General features: G+C 46.4%; 2 protein-coding genes across 7 annotated transcripts in view; one reads left to right on the forward strand and one right to left on the reverse strand.

Annotated features, from left to right (window-relative positions):
• GNA13 (G protein subunit alpha 13) overlaps nucleotides 1-5,612 on the reverse strand; it is a 43,873-nt gene extending 38,261 nt beyond the window's left edge. The window contains exons 1-2 of one of the 2 annotated variants that reach the window (XM_037914623.2): nucleotides 5,206-5,612; nucleotides 351-577 (exon numbers count right to left, since the gene is read on the reverse strand). In XM_037914623.2, the coding sequence (XP_037770551.1) occupies nucleotides 351-577; nucleotides 5,206-5,488 (510 nt within the window). In that variant the 5' untranslated portion in view covers nucleotides 5,489-5,612. The remainder of the gene's footprint in view (nucleotides 1-350; nucleotides 578-5,205) is intronic. The other variant, XM_043527697.1, reaches the window with a different exon arrangement.
• Nucleotides 5,613-14,528: 8,916 nt separating this feature from the next.
• The window catches only part of RGS9 (regulator of G protein signaling 9), a 68,009-nt gene continuing 58,494 nt past the window's right edge, over nucleotides 14,529-24,043 (forward strand). Inside the window, exon 1 of one of the 5 annotated variants that reach the window (XM_037914195.2) lies at nucleotides 14,529-15,478. In XM_037914195.2, the coding sequence (XP_037770123.1) occupies nucleotides 15,416-15,478 (63 nt within the window). In that variant the 5' untranslated portion in view covers nucleotides 14,529-15,415. Of the gene's footprint in view, nucleotides 15,479-15,525; nucleotides 15,831-24,043 lie in introns of those variants that run through there. The other 4 variants (XM_043527685.1, XM_043527687.1, XM_043527688.1 and 1 more) reach the window with 4 other exon arrangements.

A 24,043-nucleotide genomic window follows, 5' to 3' on the forward strand; every position in this document is an offset into this window, starting at 1 on the left:
TTAAGGCACTGGAATGAGACAAACCATTCAGATTCAATTTCTAGGTCTGCTACAGACCCAGAGCATGACCAACAGACAAGTCAACCTTACTGAGCTTCATCTCTCTGATCCACAAAGCGGAGACTAATACTTCCTTATGTTTTGTTTCAACTCGATCTATCTTTCTCGGTTAAAAGTAAAAGATAACTAGTCTGCAGTTCCATGGGCTAGTATTTTAGGTAGGCCTCATAATATACGTCAACGATAACAGTCTGAAGGAGGCAGATTTAAATTAGTGTTTACTGAAAAGTGATACAGGAACAATGCATCATACAGATTTCATTGACAATATTAAGAAAGCCACAGCTTACCAGTTGGAATTCTCTGCGTCTGTCATAGGCATGCTGGATTCCATTATCTGCCCACAGTGATTTTATTGCTGGAAGGTACTGTAAAAAAACCTGAGTCTCCACCATCCCTTGTGCCACCATTGTTGACCGAGTATCAAAAGCCATCATCTTATCCCCATTATTCTGGTTGGCAGGATCTCCCCAGGGAATATGAAGTTTCTCTCGAGCATCTACGAGGACTCTCACACCTTGAAAAAAAATGGAAAAGTGCCATGATTAGATACTTCCAAGAGCTGCCATGTCTAGTTATTACACTAGGCCCTGAACTTGCAAAGACTTAAAAAAACATGTAACCGTATGCATTATGTGTAAGTATTTGCAGGGCTGGGTTCCTAGCTATTAATGTTCTGTATCTCAGGGTTATATGAAAGCTGTCAATATCTGCAATCAGAACACTAAGATCTTTATGAAGAACAGAACCAGGAATATTGTAAGGTCCATATGACAAGGATTTTTTATCTTGTATTATGATTAGTTTGGATCGTAAAGAATATTCTAAAGGACAGAGTAAGCAATCTAAGTTGGTAAATGAAAAATGTCACAAGGCCTATTTGTATGCAGTGTTGTAGCCATGTTGGTCCCAGGATATTAAGAGACAACTTGGGTGAGGTAACATCTTTTACTGGACCAACTTCCGTCAGACAGACGGACAAGGGACACTGAATTAGTTTTCCAGACCTGAAGAAGAGCTCTGTATAAGTTTGAAAGCTTGTGTCTCTCACCAACAGAAGTTGGTCCAATAAAAGATATTACTTCACCCACTTTGTCATTTTACAAGGCCTATTTGTCACTTGTCAAAACTCCAAAGCCAGTTTATGGCACTTGACTTTACCTGGCAAGAGCCCAAGATTTCAGGCCTATAAATTAGTTATGCTGAGCACCATTTCAGAATACAGTGAAGTCTCTAGTACCCTGCTTTAAAGCACCTCCTTGTTTCCATATATTGTAATACACTTGGTAGATAAGAACGGCCATACCAGATCAGACCAATGGCCCATATAGTCCAATATCTTGTCTTGTAACAGTGGCAAATGCCAGGCGCTTCGGAGGGAACAGAACAGAACAATCAGAAGAAACAGAACAATAATCCACCCTCTGTCGTCCAGCCTGAGATTCTGGAGGTCAGAGGGTTAGGGACACTCAGAGCATGGGGTTGCATCACTCATCATCTTAGCTAACAGCCATTGATGGTCCAATCCTCCATAAATTTATCTAATTTTTTTTGTACCCAGTTATACTTTTGGCCTTCACAACATTCATTGGAAAAGAATTCTACAGGTTGACTGTGGGCTGCGTGAAGAAGTTCCTTATCTTTGTTTTAAACCTGCTGACCATTAAGTTCACTGGATGACCCTCAGTTCTTGTGTTATGTGAAGAGGTAAAACATATCCTTATTCATTTTCTCCACACCATTCATGATTTTATAGACCTCTATCACATCCCTCCTCAGTTGGCTCTTTTCCAAACTGAACAGTCCCAATTTTTTTAAATTTCTCCTAATATGGAAGCTGTGCCATCGCCCTAATAATTTCTGTTGCCCTTGTGTACTTTTTCCAGTTCCAATAAATTTTTTGAGATGGGGCAACCAGAACTGCATGCGGTATTCAAGGTGTCAGGGTACCATGGATTTATACAGTGGCATTCTGATATTGTGTGTCTTATCTCTTTCAGAATGGTTCCTAACATTGTTAGCTTTTTCAATTGCTGCTGTACAGATGCTTTCAGAGACCTAACCATGAGGACTCCAAGATCTCTTCCTTGAGTGATAACAGCTAAGATGGATCCCATCATTTTCTACATATAATTGGGATTATGTTTTCCAATATGCATTACTTTGTACTCAACACTAAATTTCATCTGCCACTTTCTTGCCCAGTTACACAGTTTAATGAGATCGTTCTGTAACTCTCTGCAGTCAGCTCTGGACATAACTATCTTGAGTAAATTTGTATCATCTGCTAATTTTGCCACCTCACTGCTCACTCCCTTTTCCAGATAATTTATGAATATGTTGAACAGCATTGAACAGTACAGATCCTTGAGGGTCCCTGCTATTTACCTATGTCCTTGTGAAAACTGACCGTTTATACCTACCCTTTGTTTCCTATCTTTTAACCAGTTATTGATCCTGAGAGGACCTTCCCTCATCTCATGACAGCTTACTTTGCTCGAGAGCCTTTGGTATGCAACATTGTCAAAGGCTTCCTGAAAAGTCCAAGGACATTATATCAGCTTGATCACCCTTGTCCATATGCTTTTTGACTTCCTTCAAGAATTCTAATAGATTGGCAAGGCATGGTTTCCCTTTACAAGAGCTGTGATGAACACAGTATGTTGAGGAAGAGTCATCTATAGATCTGATAATTCTGTTCTTTACTATAGTTTCAGCCAATATGCCTGGTACTGAAGTTAGGTTTACAGGCCTTTAATTACCAGGATCGCCTCTGGAGCCTTTTTTAAAAATTGGTATTACATTACCTATCCTCCAGTCATCTGAGGCTGATGTAAACAATATATATCATAATTAGTAGTTTATAATTTCACATTTGAGTTCCTTCAGAACTCTTGGGTAAATACCATTTGGTCCTGGTGACTTATTACAGTTTAATGTATCAATTTGTTCCAAAACCTCCCTTCGCTATGCCTAAAGACAGCAGCAACACTGAAATTATAGATTTCAGGGATAACATTGGTCAACATGTTTACAAATGTGACATTAATCAACACTTCATAAAATGTAGATTTCTGTGCTTAAAGATACTCTGCTTTGATTAAATCTACACAATAACTAATCATGGTTAGTGCCATTATGCACACACTACTTCCCTACTCTTACCTTTTACTAGTTTAATATTTGACCTTTTAAAATCCATCTAGGCAGTATCAGAAAAAAACAACATGATTGAGAGATTAATGTTACCACTAGATTTACTGATAGGAGAAAATCTGAAAAGAGGAAATCAGCGTGGTGACGCAAGTACAGGACAGGCACATGGGATCAAAAATATCTTGATGTGAGAACCACTTTTATAAGAAAAATGTCTGTATATCACCCTCATGATAAAATTAAAATGTTCATTCTCTTCAGGTGACACTTAACTATACCTTCCAGACTGGCAAACGGAAAGAAAATGAAAGTATGAGAAGATTAACCTGCAATCCTTATTTGCATACTGTTTTACAGCAGTAGAACCACCTTAATTTACAAACAGAACTCTGCCTTGAGCATCTGCCCAATACATATTTGCTCAGGAGAATTAGAAAAAGATTTATTTAGTTTTTGCAGCTCCTGAACACATACTAGGCACATGATGGAACAAAGACAAGGGGTAAAATTTTCAACTGAGTAATTAATTTAGGAGTCTAGGTCCCTTTTTCAAAAGTGACTTTTAGGCTTATAGTCTAGTTCTACTGAAAGTCAATGGAACTTAATTCCTAAATCACAGGCACACTTTGAAAATGGGACTTAAGGCTCCTAAATCACTTATATATTTTGAAAATCTTATCTCTGTTGTCTGCCTTGAAAACTTTACAGTCTAATCGGAAAATCAGAAGTGAAGATAACAATGTAGAGGGGTTGGGGTAAGGAAAAATAAAAGGATGACAGCAGTCATCAGATACACTCATTTAAGCCACATGCACATCTCAGTTATGGCACTCTGGCTCTGAAGGGGGCACAGAGCAGGATAAATATGTGCACTTCTCTTAACAACTAGGTCAGTCTAAGTTTCCACATTTACTGCAATGCTGCCTCTACTAAATCAGTTTGATATGCAAATCCCTCTCCGCAAACACAGGACACTTCTCTTCCATATACATACACTTTCAAGTGCACTGTTTCCTCCCTTCCATTATTTCGCACATTGGACACCTTACTATGAAGTGTTGAAGCTGAAATCTGACGGAATGAAGTTTTTTGTATATGTTTTGCGTGAATAAAGCTAGGAAAATGCTCCACAATAAATTGAAGACCCTCAATACTGAACCTCACAGAAAAGAACACTGTACATCACTGGTTACAGACCAGGCTACCTCTACTTCCTGCAGGGTGGCCCGCCAGCCAAGAGACTCTCTCCTCAGTGGTTATTGCCTAAACTAGCGCTGGGTTGTATAAAAGTGTGAAGTGACTGAAATAACCACACGGATCAGGCAGCAAATGATTAATTAGATAGTAAGAAACAGGGCTGCTTCTTGGACAAGTCTGAGGAAGGTAATAGTCTAGTAAAGGCTCTTCATGACCCCCAGAGAAGGTGGAGTTTCTGTGCCCCCCCACTCCAATGCTCTCTCATTCCCCCAGAACTATGCCCCCGACAGTCCATGCTCTCTTGTCCCCCCAACACCCCGTGCTTTCTAGGCCCCCTCCCTGGGGCCATGCCTCCCCACACTCTTCTCTTACCCCCACCGCCCTCCCCCAGAGGGCCGTAGCGGACCAGGCTTTCTCTCCCCCCTTCCCCGCCACCCCATGCCCCCGGCACAGCCCCGCGCGCGCGCGCACTCACCCCCACACCTGGGGACCAATCACTTCACCCCCCCACCCCACCTTTCCCGGCTCGTCCCTCCCCCCCCCAGCCCTCCGTCCTCGCTCTCTCGCCTACACCTCCCGCCCCTGGGGGCCATACACCCCCCTCCCCCAAGACCATGCCCCAGCGCGCGCTCGCGCTCTCTCTCTCGGCCGCCCCTCAGACCGCCCCCCTCCCGCCACCGGACACTATTGTCGACACCAGGCCAGCGTCCCCGGGAGGCCACTCGCCGGTCCCCGGCCCCGCCCCGCCCCCTCTCCCGGCCCAGCGGCCGCGGAGCCCGGCCCCGCGCCCACCTTTGATCACGTTGCTGTAGATGGTGGCGCGGAACTCCTCGCGGGCCGCCCGGTCCCAGTCCTGCCCGTGGATGATCCGCATCTGCTTCAGGAAGGTGGACTTGCCGCTCTCGCCCGCGCCCAGCAGCAGGATCTTGACGAGGCGCTTCACGTAGGTCTTCTCGCGGTTCAGGCACTTGTCGATCTCCTTGGACTTGCGCTGCTGCTCGGCCTCGGTGCTGGTCAGCAGGCAGCCCGGGAAGCAGCCCGACAGCGCGGAGCGCGACGGCAGGAAGTCCGCCATCTTAGCAAACACTGCCAGGGAGCGGCCGCCCCGCGCCGCAGCTGCAGCCCAAGCGGCCCCCTCGGCGCGGACGGCTGCACATGCGCCTCACAGGCCGCCGCCCACCACGAGACACGTGACCGCGAGGGGCGGGAGGGCCGCCGTTCGCACCCGTCACGTGACGGTGCTGCCCTATCCGCCGACGGCCCGTCGTCACGTGCGTATCCTTCCCGCCCCCGCGACTCAGCCCCATCACGTGACAGCCGGGGATTGGATCTCGGCCGTGTGCGCACCTGGGCGGGGTTGAGGGACCTACTGCGCGGGGCGCGGGGCTTCCGGAGCTTCCGGGCCGGCTCCGCCATTTGCAGGAGCTGTTGGGGGGGGACGTCGCGAAATCCAGGGTATTTGGGGGGGGGCGACTCAGCCTTGAACAGGGGCCGGCCGCGTGCCTCTATGTGCGCATGCGCTCTGCGCTGGCGCGTGCACCGTGACTGCCCGTGCCCACGTGCCGCAGCACGCGCAGCGTACGGGCAGAGTGGGCCCCCTACACGGGCAGGCCGCGGCGGGGCTGCTACGTGTACGTGCTTCGTGCCCCTGTGTGGCACCCACACTGACCTCACCAGGTGCGCGTGCATGTGTGCAAACACACCCGTTCGCTTACGCACATGTAGATTTGCACACACGTGCTCTTACACATTTGTGCACACACGGGCATTCGTGCATGTATACAGGTGTGCACAGGGCTGATGAGGGGGGGCGGGAACGAAGAGGGGACAATTGTACCAGCAGCGGAGCTCGTGGGGACTTCCGCAGTGTCTGTAACTGGGAGGGGATGGGGCTCCTGTGACATGGAGCCCCACATTTCTCTCCAAAGGCCTGCCTGCATATTCACCCTTCTCTTATTTTGCTGGATTCTTCTGCCCTTTCTGGTTAACTTTGCTGCTGTAGTAACAGCGTCATTTGGGACTTGGAAAGATTCAGAAATGGACTTTTTGTGGGGTGGGAAAGTTTCTAACGTTTTGAACCAAATGGAGACAAGTCATTGGGAAAATGGTATCATGTGGCTCCATTTTTTTTCTTCTTTACTTTTGTTTTTGGTCTCTCTATGATTCCATATTAAACATCTTCAATTTACAAGTAAGATTTTTTTTCTAACATCCAGTACTGCAAACTCAGCTTGGGATCAGAATGTCAAAATGGGTTCTGTCCACACGTTTCAGTAATAATATTTTGCAAGTACATCTTATCTGGTAATTCTATTGCAGTTACATTAGCCAGACCAAAATACATACCAGTCCCCCTTTAGTGCTTCAGATCTAACACATCTTATAGGACTAAACATGCATCAACTCAGTAAAATAAGCAGATTAGGATAGAGACAGCAGATCTGTGGAGTAAGAAGATGCTGTTTTTACAGTCACTTTTCTGATAATAACTGCTACATTAAAATAAGTGGCAGATTTTCTTTTGCAGCTGAGATCCAGTTGATACAGCAGAAGAAATGCTACCAGGGAGCAAGTTACTTTGCCCAGCTTTCCTTTCCCCCAGGTCTGGTCTTGCTAAAGGTTACAGCATCTTGGGTGGGACTATCCACCAGCTCAGGATAATCATAGCAAAACATGCTCTGACCTTACACATGAAGGGGACGGTGTAGGAGCCACTACATCAATTCTATTCCTGCTGGGGAGATACAATTAGTTTTCACTCCCCCAGGCCAGAGCAAAGGGAACATAATGGTCCAGGGAATCTTGCTCGGTGTGTTTGCTTATGCATAGTGGAGCAGGTGGTGTCACTCATAAATAGGGAATTAATTAGGGAATGGGGATAATTAGAAGCAGAAATGTGTAGGGGTGCTGGAACAATTTATATAGTAGGGGTGCTGAGAGCCATTGAACCAAACTGTAAACCCTGTATATGAGGGAAACCACTTCAAGCCAGGGGTTGCGCCAGAATCCCTAGTTCCAGCACCTATGGAAGTGTGTACATCAAACTTATGATGGAGCAGTTCAGGGGTTTATTTGTATCTGTAAATGCAAATCTCTCTTGAGCATTTAAACACAATATGCCGGGCAGCTCTTAGTCTGTGATGGTTTGAAGGAGCATGATTTCAAAACACTGGGGGCCAAACTCAGCTTTGTCCACAATATTCCAGGATATTGTCGGTCTGTGACAGTCACTTTAATAAAAGAAGAGAGGTAAGTAACATTATGGTTAAAAGGCTTTGGAGGCTTTCCTGGCAGTTGAGGAGTGACAGCTGGAAATGTAGCGTGCCTGACAGTTGGGACTGGGAATGTGAGTAGGGTCTGGGGAGCTGAGAGTGACTGCTGGAAATGGACACTTGGATGGTGACAGTCAGAACTGGACAGCTGAGAGAGGGCAGCTGGAGAGAGATAGAGCCTGAAAGAAGTGTCGTTTCAGCAGTTTGACCCCCTGGAGCAGGACAGGGAGTTGGGGAACAGGCAGTGAGGAACAGCCAATAGGCTGCAGGACTAACTGTGTGAGATGAACACAGGGTCAGGGATGGGAAAGTGAAGTGGTGCAAAGCGAGAGAGGAAGGAAAATGATGAGACCAACAGAACCATGGAGAACTAGACAGAGAGTGAAACAGTCTGTGAGATCCCCCTGGAAGGGCAGTGCAGAGGCCTGGTTCTTCTCTCTGATGGAGTTGGGGAGCAGGGTTGAATTGCTAGTTTTATTGTTAAAACAACTATTTCTGTTTCCCCTCCGAGTAAATTGTCTTCTGTGAGATGGTAATCCATTCTGGCGAGGGGAAAATCAGATTGGGAGGATGATATTGCTGTTACAAGTGCAGGGGATACGTGGTGGCAGTTGTGACTTTCAGAACTAGGGACTCTGGCTCAACCGTCTTCATTTAAAAATGAACGCAAGATTTTTAAGTGCAGGTGAATAGCTTGCTTGACAGACAGGAAGGGTTGAATTCTCCAAAGATTTCAATGGAAGTTAGAAGCCTAACTTCTTTTGAGCATAGTGCCTTATACTCATTTCCCTTTCTCTGGAATGGGTTTTTTGTTATCTTGTTCTGCTGGGCAACCATGATTTTCCTCGCCTGCTTCTACGCCTTCCTTGTCTCTGTGCTGTTTACCAGCAGGCTCAAAAGGAGCACTCAGAAAACTAGGCACCCAAAATTCATGGCTCTTCCGACAGTGTTTACTGACATTTACTGATAAAATCTAATCCTTAGTATTTACGGAATCTAACACTGATAAACTCACTGCAAGACTTCTGGACAGACCATACCCAGTATTCTGGAATGTGAACTTTGATACTTTTAAGTATTGATTTAAAGGAAATAGTTTTTCCAATAAACTGCCAAAGTTCCCCTACATGAAATCTCAGTCACAATTTCCACAACCATTTCTCCCCCAGCCCCTTTTTTTTTCTTTTTCAAACCTAAAATATTATCAAGAGAACAAAAGGCAGAAAAGTATTGAAAGAGGAAAAAGTGCTGGATGCCCAAGTTAGGGATGAGGGGATGGGGAAAGGATAGAGAAAAGGAATGGTTGATATAATCAGTGAGTGGGTTTCTGTAAAATGACCTGTATATGACCATGTCTGAGAGATGTGAGGTGTGTATGGATGTGCACTTGCATGTATCTGAGTTAGACGACCCATGCATCTCTGTTTTACTGTGATGTGAGTTTTCTTTGTGTGTGTGCCTTTAAGGAATATGACTGATCCAAAAATGACAAGTAACTGTAAAAATGGCACCATGTAGCTCAGTTTTTGTTTTGTTTGTGTGTGATTGACCAGTGTGTGCATGCATTTTAACAATATTATTTTTGTGTATATGTTTGAGCAATACGACCCAAAATATGCCACTAGTGAAACTGTAAGAAAAAGAACAGGAGGACTTGTGGCACCTTAGAGACTAACAAATTTATTTGAGCATAAGCTTTCGTGAGCTACGGCTCACTTCATCAGATGCATTCAGTGGAAAATACAGAGAACATGAAACAATGGGTATTACCGTACGCACTGTAAGGAGAGTGATCAGGTAAAGTGAGCTATTACCAGCAGGAGAGCGGGGTGGGGTGGGGTGGGGAACCTTTTGTAGTGATAATCAAGGTGGGCCATCCGATGAATGCATCCAAATGCATCCGATGAAGTGAGCTGTAGCTCACGAAAGCTTATGCTTAAATAAATTTGTTAGTCTCAAAGGTGCCACAAGTCCTCCTTTTCTTTTTGCGGATATAGACTAACACGACTGCTACTCTGAAACCTGTAAGAAAAAGATGATTGACCTTTTTGCCCGTTAACCTTTTGGGCCAGATCTTCGGCTGGTGTCAAGCTGTTATACCTCCCTCCAAGTCAATTGAGTAGTAGCGCCACTTGAGGAACTGGCCATATGTTGGTAGGTTAGCTTAAATTCCCGTTGTGATGCACAGATGATCAACAAAAATGACCATGACCAAAGCTGAGGCAGATCAAATATGTGATTGCAAACTCTGCACTCCCTTGAGTCTATACTAACCACTCCACCTAGCAGTTGTAGGGTTTCCATCCGTAAATGGGGACCATTCCAGTAATGTGAGCTAATAACCAAGTCTTAAAGATGTTAAAGCCCTTTCTCCATTTTTGATAAAATGCTAATAAAGAACGAAATGTTCCATTTCCTCTTTGTTTCCCTCCCATCCCCATCCTTGTGTAAACATCACAGCGGAAGCCTGAACTTCCTTGGATTCCTCATTCTAGTGTCATGTTCCAAAAACTCCTAGCTGTTGTTGCACTTTAGAGGAGCGTGCATGATAAATACATTCTAAGGTTTTACTTTTTGTTCAGAGGACTTTAACTGGACCATTGTTTTTAATACCAGGGATGAAAATTCCCTAGCTACTCAAGTCTCTTCCTACACCATTTGGCATAACAACTCCCCCACCAGCTTGTTTGCTTCTCTGTCTCCTTGAAACAAAGCCTTAGATCTTGTCTATGGGAAAGTTTTACCAATTGTACCATTATACGAATAGAGATATTACACACACACACACTCTCTCTCTCTTTCTCTCGCTCTCTCTCAAACTGGAATGAAAGTGTTTACAAGGGGGGTTGTATGACCATATCAGTTTAAATTCACACCTTAGACCATCCCTGCTAGTCTGTTCTTAAAAATCTCCAGTGATGGGGATTCCACAAGCTCCCTACGTAGCCTGTTCCAGAGCTGAACTATCCGTAGAGTTAGACAGTTCTTCCTAATATCCTGCGTAAATCTCCCTTGCTGCAAACTAAACTGATTATTTCTTGTCCTGCTCTTAGTGGATTCACCAGGGCAGGGAGAAAAGGGAGGAGGTTCCAATTCTTCTGTGCCAATTAACATGTAATTGTTTATCTACAGTCGAAAAGCTTCAACTGGATACTGAAAGAGACATGGCCCAAAATACCCCATAGCTTAGTTGTTAGGACGCTCACGTGGGAAGAGAGAGACCCAAGTTTCAAATCTCTTCTCCGCGTGAAGCAGAGGGGGAATTAAACCCCAGTCTTCCAAATCCTGGGTAAGTTCTCTAGCCACGGGGCTAAACCTTAGAAGAGGGGAACTAGCAGCTTAGGTGCCCAACCCCAGAAGAGGGTTCACAGCTCAGAATCCCAAACAGAGACCGATGCCTCCCTCTGGAACAGAAGTAGGCACCTACGTCACTGAAGGCAACACCGCTCTCCTTGGCATTTCCTTCTGGCTAGCCTTGGCAGCTCCCCACTCAGCAAGCACACTGGCTTTTGTGAAGCACATTCTTAGGCTCCTAGCTCTCTCCATGCAGGGTATAGGGAGCCTGGGTGCCTAGCTTGGGGCTGTGGATTCCACACCTAAAAGTTGTGTGCTGTAGCAGCTATGTTCCTTTGTGGCTCTAGCTCTATCTATTTATGTATGTACGGGCATAGAACACGCCTGAAGTATCTCCCTTCCTGTAGAGGAAACCAGATCATTTCCATTAATTATAGTCCTTGAAATAACTAGACAACTTCACTACTCTTCCATTTCATCTAGGGCATGTCTACACTAGAGCGGCTGGAGTGGCACAGGCGTGCAGCAGTAGAGCTGTAATGTAGACGCTTCCTACATCCACGGAAGGAGTTTTTGCATCCATGCAGGTAATCCACCTCTCCGAAAGGCTGTAGCTTGGTTGACAGAAGAATTCTTCCATTGCCCTAGCTGTGTCTACACCGGGGGTTAGGTCGACCTAATTATATCACACAGGGTATGAAATTTCACAGTGTGGCTAGGTGGATCTAAGTTTTAGGTGTAGACCAGGCATGAGTCTACTCAAAGTCCTTTCCTTCTCCTGCTGATTGCCCTCAGGAGATTTCTGTGCTGCTAGATTTTCTGTCATTACCTTTGTCAACTCCTGAGGATCGCCAGTTGGATGAACTCCTTTCGGAAAAACAACAAGACAATTCAGTTATGAGAGGATGAAAATGGGTGAAAAAAATCCCTCCTGAACCCCGTGACAATCAGCTAATGCCCTGAAGCCAGAGATCTATTACCCCTGGCATTCGCAGGCAGAACTACAGATTTCATTAATAATCATTAAATCATGCAGCAGCAGGAAGCAGAGAATTCCAGAAGAAAACCTCCTGTAAAGCAAGGGTGTTGACTGTCATGTGGTTGGGAGACACGCAAAAGGGAGGCAATTCATGTGGTAATCTTCATGAGTAGAGACAGGATATGGAGGAAAGCCTGCTCGTTCAGATGCTTCCGAAGAGCTGCAATGCAACTGAGGAGGCCATTAGTGCCTTTAGGCTATTAATGGAGAGACAACATTGCAATGAGTTCAGAGCCAATGTACTTTACTGAAGCATAGGAGCCATGATGTCCTGCAAATCACAAAAATGTGTAATGTTGAAAGTGCCATGAAAATATATCACCGAGATGTGTTTGACTGTAGTGTAGTGTATATGCGCATCTGTTTGGTGTGCATATGATGTGTGTATAGTGTATGTATGTGCTTGGTCTCTTTGTAGGTGCATCCACACGTATGGTGTGTGGACACTTGCAGGTATGATATGTGTGTGGGGGTGTACTATGTATGTGAGTGCATGCAAAGGTGTGTGTGCATAGTGTATTCATTCATGTGCGTGATATGTACCTGCTTTTGCAGTGTGTATGTGGGTGTATGCACACATGGCGTGGTGTGAGTGATTGTGTCTATGGTGAGTGTATACATGTGCATGTGCTTGGTGTATGTGTGATATGTAAGGATGAGTGCACATGTGAGTGGTGAGTGTGTGTGTGTGGCTTGTATTGGGGTGTGTGGCCTCATGGAGGGCAGGCGTTTCTGTGAAATGTATTAGATATGAAACCTGGTACAATTGTTGTTTTCGTGTAGCACCAAGGTCTCACCTCTGTCTCACCCGCAGATGCTGTCCCTCCTGATCTGAAGGTGCATCACTCGGGAGAGGTGAGGAAGTCTGCATGACTATTGCTCCATTGTACCTACCTGGATAAATGAAGGATTTTAGTCTGCAGTGCTGTCAGTCAGACACCATTCACCCATTCATCAGTCCCTGAGGAGGCAGCTCAATCATGAGGAGACTCTGTGATTGTAGGGCCTTTTTTGGAGTGCTTATGCATGCATGCATTGGGCAGAATTCCCTTGGTGGCATCCGCTGACTCCCTTGCCATGATCTCGGAATGGGCTTTGCCTGGGGTCCCCATGTTTTGTCCCTTTGACTCCACTGCTCTGCACTTTTTCTTTTGTCCTAAATACTCAGCTGGCCACCGTCTTCTTTGGGTCCCTTTCCTTCCCTTCCCTCCCCTCTCCTGAGGCACAACCACTACTGAGGTCAGCTAAGACACAGCCCTAAGAACCTGATCCTGCAAGGATCACTTTCTATCAACCCCTGTTAACTTCCGTGGCATTGAAAACATGCAGCATCTTAACAGGATCAGGCCCTCTAGAAACGTGTTGATTTCACTAGCATTATCCCTTCATGATTTTAAGCTCCAGTCTTCTAAACGTGAGTAACTTTACTCACAGCATTAGATCTCTTGACCTCAATGAGACTACTCACATGAGTAAAGTTACTCACATGCTTAAGTGTTTGCGAGGCTGCAGCCCTTAGAACAGGGGCGGGCAAACTTTTTGGCCTAAGGGCCGCATCGGGTTTTGGAAATTGTATGGAGGGCCAGTTAGGGGAGGCTGTGCCTCCCCAAATAACCAGGCATGGCCCGGTCCCCGCCCCCTATCCGACCTCCCCCTGCTTCTCGCCCCCTGATGCCCCCCCCGGGACTCCTGCCCCATCCAACCCCCCCTGTTCCTTGATGGCCCCCCCGGGACCCCTGCCCCATCCATCTTCCTGCTCCCTGTCCCACGGAACCCCCGCCCCTGACTGCCCCCCACCGCCCCATCCAACCCCTCCTCTTATTCCTGACTGCCCCCCCAGGACCCCTTCTTCGTCAAACTACCCCTTCTCCCTGTCCCGTGACTGCTCCTGAAACCCCTGCCCCTGACTGCCCCCCGCCGCTCCATTCAACTCCCCCTCTCCTTCCTGACTGCCCCCCGGGGACTCCTGCCCTCATTCAACCCCCCTGTTCCCCACTTTCTGACTGCCCCGACCCCTATCCCCACCCCTGCCCCCTGACCACCTCCCCGAACTCTCCTGCCCTCTATCCAACCCTCCCTGCTCCCTTACCGCGCTGCCTGGAGCACCGGTGGCTCGCGGCGCTACAGCTGCACCACCCAAAGCACCGGGACAAGCAGCTGCGCCGCCCGGCTGGAGCCAGCCACGCCACCGTGCAGCGCAGAGCATCGGGTCAGGCCAGCTCTGCAGCCCCGCCACCCAAAGCATTGCGCCGGCGGCGCAGTGAGCTCAGGCTGCGGGGGAGGGGGAACAGCAGGGGAGGGGCTGGGGGCGAGCCTCCCGGACCAGGAGCTCAGGGGCTGGGCAGGAGGGTCCTCCAGGCCGGATGTGGATCTCTGCCTTAGAACCTAACTGTTGTCCCCTGTATGTGGCTGATTTAGGACCCTACCTTGCTCCTTTGGCCACTGTCTTCAGTTGGAGCCAGATTGGGCCCTTTGACTGGGAACTCTTTAAGGCAAGGCCATGTCTTTTTTGTTTTCTGTGGAGTGGTGTTTATATAGAAGTACTACATGAATAATAAGAAATATAATCTAAATACAAAGTGTCATTTTGTTATTAGCAGTAAAACGTTTTATTAAACAAAGAAAAATATTTTTAAATGTTTTCCAGTAAACAGTCAGAATGTTGACTTTTTCACAACTTATTACATTTAAACACCATTAGGAATGTTGATTTAAAAATACCGTCCTATTACACTTTTGCAGAAATGTTGGCAAAGGCACTTTTTATTAAACTGAAAGTGCTGATTTAATTTTTAGAAACGAAATGTTAACCATTGGCAGAAATATTTATTTTTTTAGACAGTTTTCTAAAGCACCAGCCGAAACACTGAATTTTAAGGCAACTTCTTATCAATATAAATCAGCAAAATATGTTGATTTAAAGACATTTTTAATTAAATCTCTTTTACATGGTGGAAAGTTAAAAAATCCTTTTAAATAGCCTCAGAAAACTGGAGGGGACTAGTTGGCATTCCACAGCATGTAACAATGTATAGGGTTTGGAACGTTGAGACTCTGGAAAGACCCGATTGGCTGAAGGCACGCCCTCTCCCCCCGCTCCTGAGCCTTTCTTCTCCCTGTGTGTGCAGGCGAGCTCCCCCTAGCGCTGAGAGGTGGGAAGCGCGGAGGCCGGTCGGCCATGCAAATCAGGTCCTCGGAGCTGCTTGGTGATTGGCTGTGGCGGAGCAGTGTTTGCTCACCGCTGTCCTTAGTCTCGAGACTGGGGAGTGCTCCAGTCTCCAGCAGCAGCCGCCGCAGCAGCCCTGCAATTGAGGAGTAGAAACCTGGCTTCTAATTGTTTTGTTGTTGTTTTTAGTTTGCTTTCTTGGTGGCTGTTGCCTTGACTAAGTGGGGCACGATGACTGTCAAACGGGTGGACCAAGGGCAGCATTACAGGCCAAGAATGGCATTCCTGAAAAAGGTAACATGGTCTTGAAAATATAATAGTAATTCTACCTGATAGCGTGACCATCAACATCTATTGCAGATCCCTATTTAGGACCCCTAGACACATCTGTAAAATGTTTGCCACCTGTATGGCTAATCAAGGGGGCAGTTTGACGGGCAGGGCGTCAACAGGCATTTTGTTATTACGTATTATTTATGACCGTTTGCTGAATTGAACGTCTTCAAGGGCACTTGTGTGACTTATCGGTTATTAAGTGTTTCAAAATCCTTTTTAGTTCTCTTTTTCCTGCTCTGTTGTTACTGAAGGATTCAAGGGAAGTGTCCTCATTTTCTGCAGGCTCCAGAGGAGGGCAACCTGTTACATGGTACTGTTTGCATCATGGGAGTTGTAGAGGCATTGTGATAAAAACTGAGCGGGGAGGGTGGGGGGTGTTTAAGATGTATATTCAAAACAGCCACAAAAAACATTAATTCCTCTAATCATGCAATTTTATACTATGCCTCCTATTGGAAAGTTTTTTTAATTTTTTTCCCCTGAGGGCCACTCTAACTGTATCATTCATTGGGACAAAAATCATCATCCCAAAAGTTCGATTCCCTAATTCTGCTTTGAGACATAATCTGGTTTATTTTCCCTCCCAGGAGTCACTCTTTGCTACATATGACATACAACTCATGTACATTTTCAAGTGGTACATCATGCCAAAAGGTTTGTGGTCTGGCTGCTCTCCAGCATTTTGGAAGGGGCATGTGTATTTATAATTGTTAGATGTTTACAGAGCATGACGATTAAAAACTACGGTTTGGATGAAATGTATAATTTTGTAAAGTGTTTCTGTTTTTTTTCAACATCCATTTAGAAGCATTTTAATATAACCAGTATTTGAAAAGATTTTAAACAGGATAGGTATTAATCCAGCTTTTCTCCCATGAGTAGTCTGTCTTTCTTGTCTATGGCTTATCCTGTTGAATGGAATTAGCTGAATTTTCAGTGACAAGTACAGCTGCCTGGTTCAGGTTTGCTATATAGAGAACTCTCCAAAACAATCAGGGGCAGCAAAAAAATTAGAAAAAGTATATACATCCACTCTTTTGGCAGAGCATGTGTGTAAACACCCCAACAGGAGGAGGTGGTGGGAACACAAATCTAAAGGTGAGATGAGATGGAGCGTGAATTTAATTCAGTCTGACAATGTGAGTCCTATAGCAACAAACACTTGCACTTTTCATGCTGAAGGAGGCACACACAATACTTCCTGTGGGGCTGTTTGTTTCTCGTGGCTTTGGCAGAGAAGCTCTGTCCTGTCAAGAAGAAAAAATAGTGGGCCAAATTTGGGGTTGGTTTGTACTCTGTGAAATTCTACTGACGGTGATGGGAAGGTCCAGAGCATTGGCCTCTATATGAAAACAAACCCAAATGCGTAGCATTCAGTTACCTAGCTGTAAAATGGGAGTGGTGCTGCTTATCAACCTTTGCAAAGTGCATTGAGATTCTAAAATGGAAGAGTCTGTGTAGGTGCAGTGAATGCCAGTACACTCTGGATTATCTGGTTAGCAGTGGGGATATGGATTTTGTTCAGATAATTGGAAGTTTGGATAATCAAGAGGGCAGGAGCCATTCAGCAGCGGGGTGACTTCCCCTGCAGCGTGGTCCTCCTCCTCCTCCTCCTGGCAGTCCTGGCCAGGGGTCTTTGCTCTGCCCTGCTCACTCACTCCTGTGACAGCGGGGCTGCAGGCGGCTCACTGTGCTGCAGGAACCATTCAGCAGCAGGGTGGCCTCCTCTCTGGCCAGGGGCTCCTCCTCCTCCTCGCACTCCTGGCTGGGGGTCTCCGCTCTATATCCAAGGCACTGCATTATCCAAATCACTTCCTTGTCCTCCAGCATAAGCTGCACGGGGGAGAAAGAAGGGATTTGGATACTGCAGAGGTTTGCATAACAGGGTTTTGGATGAATAGGAGTATACTGTATTATTATACTGGGCTATGTACAGCTGTACATCACTATCCATGAGGCTAGTCATGACGTATAGTGCTATGCAACATGAGCAACAGCGGCAGAATCTGGCCCTTTATTATCACTTTTAATAATATTATCATTATTCGTGGGGTCCGAATACGGAGTACACATTTTTAAATGAAGTAAGATGGACCTTTCGTTTTAGCAAGCTTTCCAAACGCTGAAAATTATCAGTGGTTCCATCCTGCACGTACAGAGTAGTGTCGTTGGCTTCACAGGGAGGTAAGGTTGCTCAGCACCAGTCTGAATCAGACCACTATTGTACCAATATAGAGTTGACAGTGAAGTTTCCTGGAGGCTTCATACAGAGGCTTATATGCCTAGCTTTACAAGTACACAGTCATCTACAGCTATCCTGGCAAATGCTGCTAGCTCTTTTAAAACACAGTGATACGTATATGAGACATATTGAGCACAGCTTCTGGCAGTTCCGCTGGAGGACGCTCCCATTCAGCTTACATGGGGCTGATCCAAAACCTTTTGAAATCAATGGAAAGACTCTCGGGGTACGTCAGGGTGCTGCAAGAAAATCCCTGCGGCAGTGAGGGTCAACTGACTTGGGCTCGCTCTCCGGGGTTAAAAACAGCGGTGGAGACATTCCCACTCGGGCTGGAATCCAGTCTCTGAAACCTTGCGGGGGACAGAGGGTCCCAGAGCCCAGGCTCCAGCCCAAGCAAGAACATCTACACTGCTATTTTTAGCCCTGTATTGTGAGCCCAAGTCAGTTGACCAGGGCTCTGACACTCACTGCAGCCCTGGTGCAGAAAGGGCGCTCTGCAGTCAGCATGAGCCTCTGCTTCCTGCACCGGTACTGGGTATACAGTTTGGGGGGGGCAATGCCCCCTCCCATGCCCCCCCAGTCTCTGCCCACGTGCTCAGCACCTTTAACCTCACGGACAGCGGGACTTGAGGACACTTGGTAAGTGTCTGCTCAACACCTTGCAGGATCAAGCCCATAGGAAGCTGAGATACCGCACAAAGTCTTCATTAATTGCTCAAGTCTGTGCAAATGCCTTGCCATCAGTTGGCACCCACAACAATCACATATTCTCCAAGTGTGTATTTGTGCCAGCTGGGCGTATGGGCTTTTCTGCTGATGTCACAATGCTGTTGGTCCTGGTAGCAGTGTGGGAGTTGCAATCCTAGTGCCTTTGACGGTGCCCGTGTGGGCTGCCTGTCAGCTTGATACTGACATACACAACGTGGGGTGCATGTGACAACGGATTCTCTTCCCCCACGCATGAGCTTTGTAGCTTCTCCATGCAACTGATGCTCATCTGAAATGGCTTCACGCTGCACACGGTTGGTTGTGAATTAAATGGCACCACTGTGCTAACCGTGTGCCAGGGAGCTGGGCTGTCATGCTCCAGGCTTAGGGGTGTATAGCAACATGCTGTAGCAATGTATCCAGAAAGCAAATGCGGGTAGCAGCTGCTGCTTGTGCTGTGAGTCACCACAACAGCTCGGCTAAAGCTGAGGGCAAACAGCTTTCTAAAGGAATCTCCAGCAGCACCAATTAAAGCAGCCAATAAAAGGGTTTGTGCCCTTTATTGGACTGAATGATTTTTGGGTTTAGTTGCTTTTATCCTCCTGCTTGGTGTTTTAGGATAGAAATGTCCTGTGGGTCCAGTTCTGGGCCTGGAACATGAACAAATGTTCACTGGGCAATTGGCTTTCAGCAACAAACTCACTTTCATTTCTGATCTAATTTATAAGCCATCCCAGATTCCCAACAGCCAGCACAGTAACCTGACCTCAGGGATTGCTACCAAATGGTTTGGCTGCTGATGTTGCCTGGTTAGAAGAGGATGAGGGAAGTCGAGAGAGCAGTACCCCATTTCTCCTCCCCCCATGTGGTGTGGGGAGGGGAAGTCACTATGCCCCACAATCTCTAAAGCATCTTCTAATTATGGGAGCCTCGGGTTTTGGGTGGTGTCTAAACTTGGGCACCCAGAATCAGACCTGCCAAAAATTATAGAGTCTAGTCTGGAAAATGTGAGCCAGAATCTCTCTGTGCCTCAGTTCCCCACTCTGTGAAGTGGGCATAATATTTACCCACCTTGTAAAGTGGTTGGAGCGCCTCAGGCAAAAGGTGCCTGGAAGTGTAAAGCATGAAACAATCAAGCTTTGAGAGCTTCCTTTGCCGTATTAAAGGGGGCTGGCTGTGCCAAGCACCTGCTGTGGCGTTTACAATCAGGTTTTAAGTGGTGGGTTAAAAAGACGCTGTTAAATCCCTTCCCTAGGTATTTACATTCTGATGCTCTCCACTCTGTGTGGTGTCCTCTTAGCCTTTTCTGTTTTGTGCCTCCTTACATGCTGTGGTCATTCAGAAATTCAGGGTGACAGTGGGGATAGAACTCAGCCCTTCCTGCTCCAAAAAGCACAGGCCTCTCCTAGTTGAGGTTAAGGTGAATCTCTATTCGCTGATGGCACTATCGGGTCTATGACACACAGTCGAGCAGTTCTGATTCCATCCAGCAGAGAGCAGTGCTAGTTCATCACATTACTGGTATAGAGCCAGCCGAGAGGTTACCATCTGTGAACAATAAAAGTGAGAAAAATGGAGGGTAAGTTAAAGAAGAGAGGAAAAGAGAAGAAATGGGAGGCTACAACAGCCAGTGGAGGGATGTGGGTGTGAGAGCAGTGGGTCGTCTGTAGTGAGGAACTGCAGTAGATGGTTCGTGCTGAGAACCAAAATCCCAAAAGAGCTGGAAGTGAAGTGGTAGGGAAGATAATAAGGGACTAAGAAGGGGAAGAAGAGAACAAAAGGGGCCTGATCTGGATCCTCTTACTCTCGTGTCTGTCTCTTGGCGTTACTCCTGCTTTACCCCAGTGTCAGTGGGATCAGAGTCAGGCCCAAAGGCAGGTGGTGACAAAAGTTGGTATATAAGAAGCTTAATGCGAAAGGCGCATGGGGGATTCCGAAGGACAACAAAGACCTCGGCAATGATCCTTGGGAAGGATTCTGTAGGCCCCTCTGCCCATAAGCCAACACCTGGTAACAGGTGTTTCTAACACCAACTCAGCCCAGCCTTCAGCAAGACACACGTGTGCGGATGGAATATGGCAGGCGTTGCTCTTGGAGAAGGCAAGGCAGTCAGTTTTGCACCTGCTGCCTGTTTTAAAGCACGGTCTGGCGATGGGAAGCACCTGCAACAGCTGCTTGGGTTCTTTTATTTATGTGTTTTTCTCTCAAACCATCTGAGAAGCTCTGTGGCAGGAAAGCCCGTTAAGCAGTGAAGCGAGCTTAAGAAATAAACCCTCCAAGTTACACATGCTTTGAGTCATACCCTCAGTGGGTGTAAATTGGCACAGCTCAGTGATTTACACCCGCTGAAGACCTGGCCCACCATTGTGCAGTGGCTCGCCTCAGGGCTGGTGGTGGGATATATACCTTTCCCTTCGGTTCTGTGCTAGCTGCATCATGACTCATATCATGTAGGTAGGGCTGAAGGATGGGGCCTGCCTGTTCCCTCTGCTTCTCTTTCAAGCTGGTCTCTCAAGCCCCTTCTAGTGTCTTCTGGAAGTATGGTTTAGTTAGAAACAGGCCTGACTCGTGGATCCTGAGCTCAGAACTGGAAGTTTCAATCCAGCTCCATCTTTGGTATTAATTCCTTTAGCTCAAACTCTCTCCTCAGCCTTTTGCCCTCAAATCGTCCTTTTGGAGCGGGGTGCCCACTTTTTCCCCCTTGCTCCCAGTGCTTGTGTCGCGAAACAGCTGTTTCGAGGGGCTGGGAGGGAGCGGGGAGGAGGGGGAATGCGGCACGCTCAGGGGAGAAGGCGGGGACGGGGATTTGGGGAAGGGGTCCAATGGGGCAGGGAGGGGTCAGAGTTGGGGTGGGGACTTTGGGGAAGGGGTTGGAATGGGGGCAGGGAAGGGGTGAAGTTGGGGTGGAGCCAGGGGCCGGGGGGGGGGGGGGCCGCGAGCAAATACCCCCTACCCCGTGGAGTGTCCCCTTTTTTGAATGTTCAAATATGGTAACCCTAAGAAGATAGCATAAAGGACTGGAACTTGGAACACCTTGGTTCTATTCTCAGCTATTTTACTGGCCTGCTGGGTGACTTTGAGCAAGTCACTTCCTTGCGCTCTGCCTCAGAAGACAGGATAATATTACTGACCTCCTTAATAAAGTGCTTTGAGTTCTGCTGATGAACAGGGCTAGGCATTAATGTTATTTTGACTTTTGCATATATCCTTGTAAATTTCATGAGGAGGCACTGTTACAGTGGTGTGGGGTAACACTGAGCAAAGAAGGGTTCTGTGGCAGAGGGGAATCGCCCTTAACTGTTAGTTTCCAGGCTGGTTAGCATTTGGGGGTAGGATTTTTGTAGCAAAAGAGCGACAGTGTGCAGTGGACAGGTGTGAGTGGACTTCAGGGAAACACAGTTTCCATCTGCACTTTTTTTTTTTTAAATAAAGTTTCAATTGGTTAACGAGCTCTTTAATGTTTGTAAAAGCACTTTGTGACCCTGTCTCGATACATGACTATTAATTGCAGGCCTAGAAAAGAATAAAATGAGCAGGATGATGCTGGGATTAAGATGAAAGGGCGCTTTACCGCCTCGAAAATTGGAGCTGGGAGTGTGTTCTTTACAAATAGGAGCAGGGAAGGCTGGGTGCGGGAGCAGAACTGGGCAAGCATTTATGATGGAGTAGATGGCAGATGTTTGTTTAGAGCACTGCGAGTTGGTGCTGGCATCCTAGAGAGTCTACTGGGAGAATGTGTCGCGTGGCTTTGTGTTAGAATATGGTTAAACCCCTTCAACTCTGAATGCATTGCCATCACAGGCAAAACACTCCACAAACACCATTTGACTCCTGGGTTAAGGTGTTGGAATTTGGAAATGTCTGCTCTGAGGGGAATTGCTGTGTAATCCCTAAACCTATCTCCACATGGCTTTAAAGTCAATCCTGTTTGCATAAGCAAAGGTCAATTAGGCACAGAGCAGGGCAAACAGCACAGTAATCCAGTGGCAGTAATCCATCCACTTTATGCCTTTAAAGAGGAAGGGATCAGTATAGTGGATATATCCCGAGAGTTCATTTTCCAGCATCAAAAATGTATAATTGATCATGGTCTGTTCTTTCAGGCTGCTGCATGGGCATAACTCAGAGTTTCGTAGTGTATTGAAGTGTATCTGAGAGGAGCAGGGAACTATTTTCTCAACTCATCTGTGTAATGAACCAGGGGCAAAATCCTTGGCCACCTGGAACTTCTGGCCTGTCACTGCAGTGTAGCCACTTGAAATATCCTGAGGACAGCAGGGATGGTGGAACTCAGATCCTTCTGCTCCAGATACACAGGCCCTGAGCTAAACATCTCCATGAGGCGTTAGCAGCCTCTGACATTAAGTGCTTATCTATACAGGAAGTTATTCAGAAATAGCTATTCCTGATTAACTCTTCCTAATTAACTCCATGTGTGTGGACACACTTATTCTGGAATAAGAGGTCCTTATTCTGCATTAGCTTAATCCAGTTTCCACTGCCCTTTTCTCCCAGCACCCTCTGTATGACACCTCTCTACTACGTTTTATTTATTAAACTACAGTAGAACCTCCAAGTTACAAACACCTAGGGATTGGAGGTTGTTTGTAACTCTGAAATGCACGTAACTTTGAGCAAAACGTGATGGTTGTTTTTTCAAAAGTTTACAGTTGACCATTGACTTAATACAGCTTTGAAACTTTGCTACGCAGAAGAAAAATGCTGCTTTTATATTTTCTTAGTTTAAATGAAAAAAGCACTGGAACAGTTTCCTTACCTTAGCTGTCAAATCTTTTTTTTTAAACTTTCCCTTTATTCTTTTTAGTAGTTTACATTTAACACAGTACCGTACTGTATTTGCCTTTTTTTTTTTTTTTTTGGTCTCTGCTGTTGCCTGATTGTGTACTTCTGGTTTCAGTGAGGTGTGTGGTTGACTAATCAATTTGTAACTGGTGTTTGTAACTCTGAGGTTCTACTGTAAACCCTTCTGAAGAATTGAAAGGGAATGGGTGTGGGGAGGGAAAACTGTTAAGGGACGAGATTATAGTTTTATAATGACCATGGTAGGACCGGCAGTGTGGTGTAGTGGCTAGGGTACTGGGCAGGGAGTGTGTAAGACTTAGGTTCCACTCCCAGTCAGCCACTGACCTGCTGTGTGACCTTGGCCTCTCTGTGCCCTGTATCTCCTCCCACCCTTAAAGCCTGTCTTGCCTATTTAGACTGTAAGATCTTTAGGGCAGGAGCTGTCTCTTATTATGGGTTTGTTCAGTGACTACTTCAAAGCAGCCCTGATCTTGGTGGAGTCCTAGAGATGCTATTGTAATACAAACAATACAAGAGTTGAAGCAGGAGGTGAGTATTTGAAATACAACTGACAATCCTACAGGGGAAATAAACCCATTTCCATACATTGCCTTCCAATAAGGCTATTTTTCTGCAAGGAAACAAACCCACATTTTGAAGCAGCATTAACACCTCCGCCTCCATAAAGGGAACATGCTTCTCTATTTCCTTTGGCTATCTGCAGGGGGTTCTTATGCTATATTATTGTAGAAACACGCCACGCTCAAGGA

This window comes from Chelonia mydas, chromosome 14 (genome assembly GCF_015237465.2).
Source record: "Chelonia mydas isolate rCheMyd1 chromosome 14, rCheMyd1.pri.v2, whole genome shotgun sequence".
Lineage (NCBI taxonomy): Eukaryota > Metazoa > Chordata > Testudines > Cheloniidae > Chelonia > Chelonia mydas.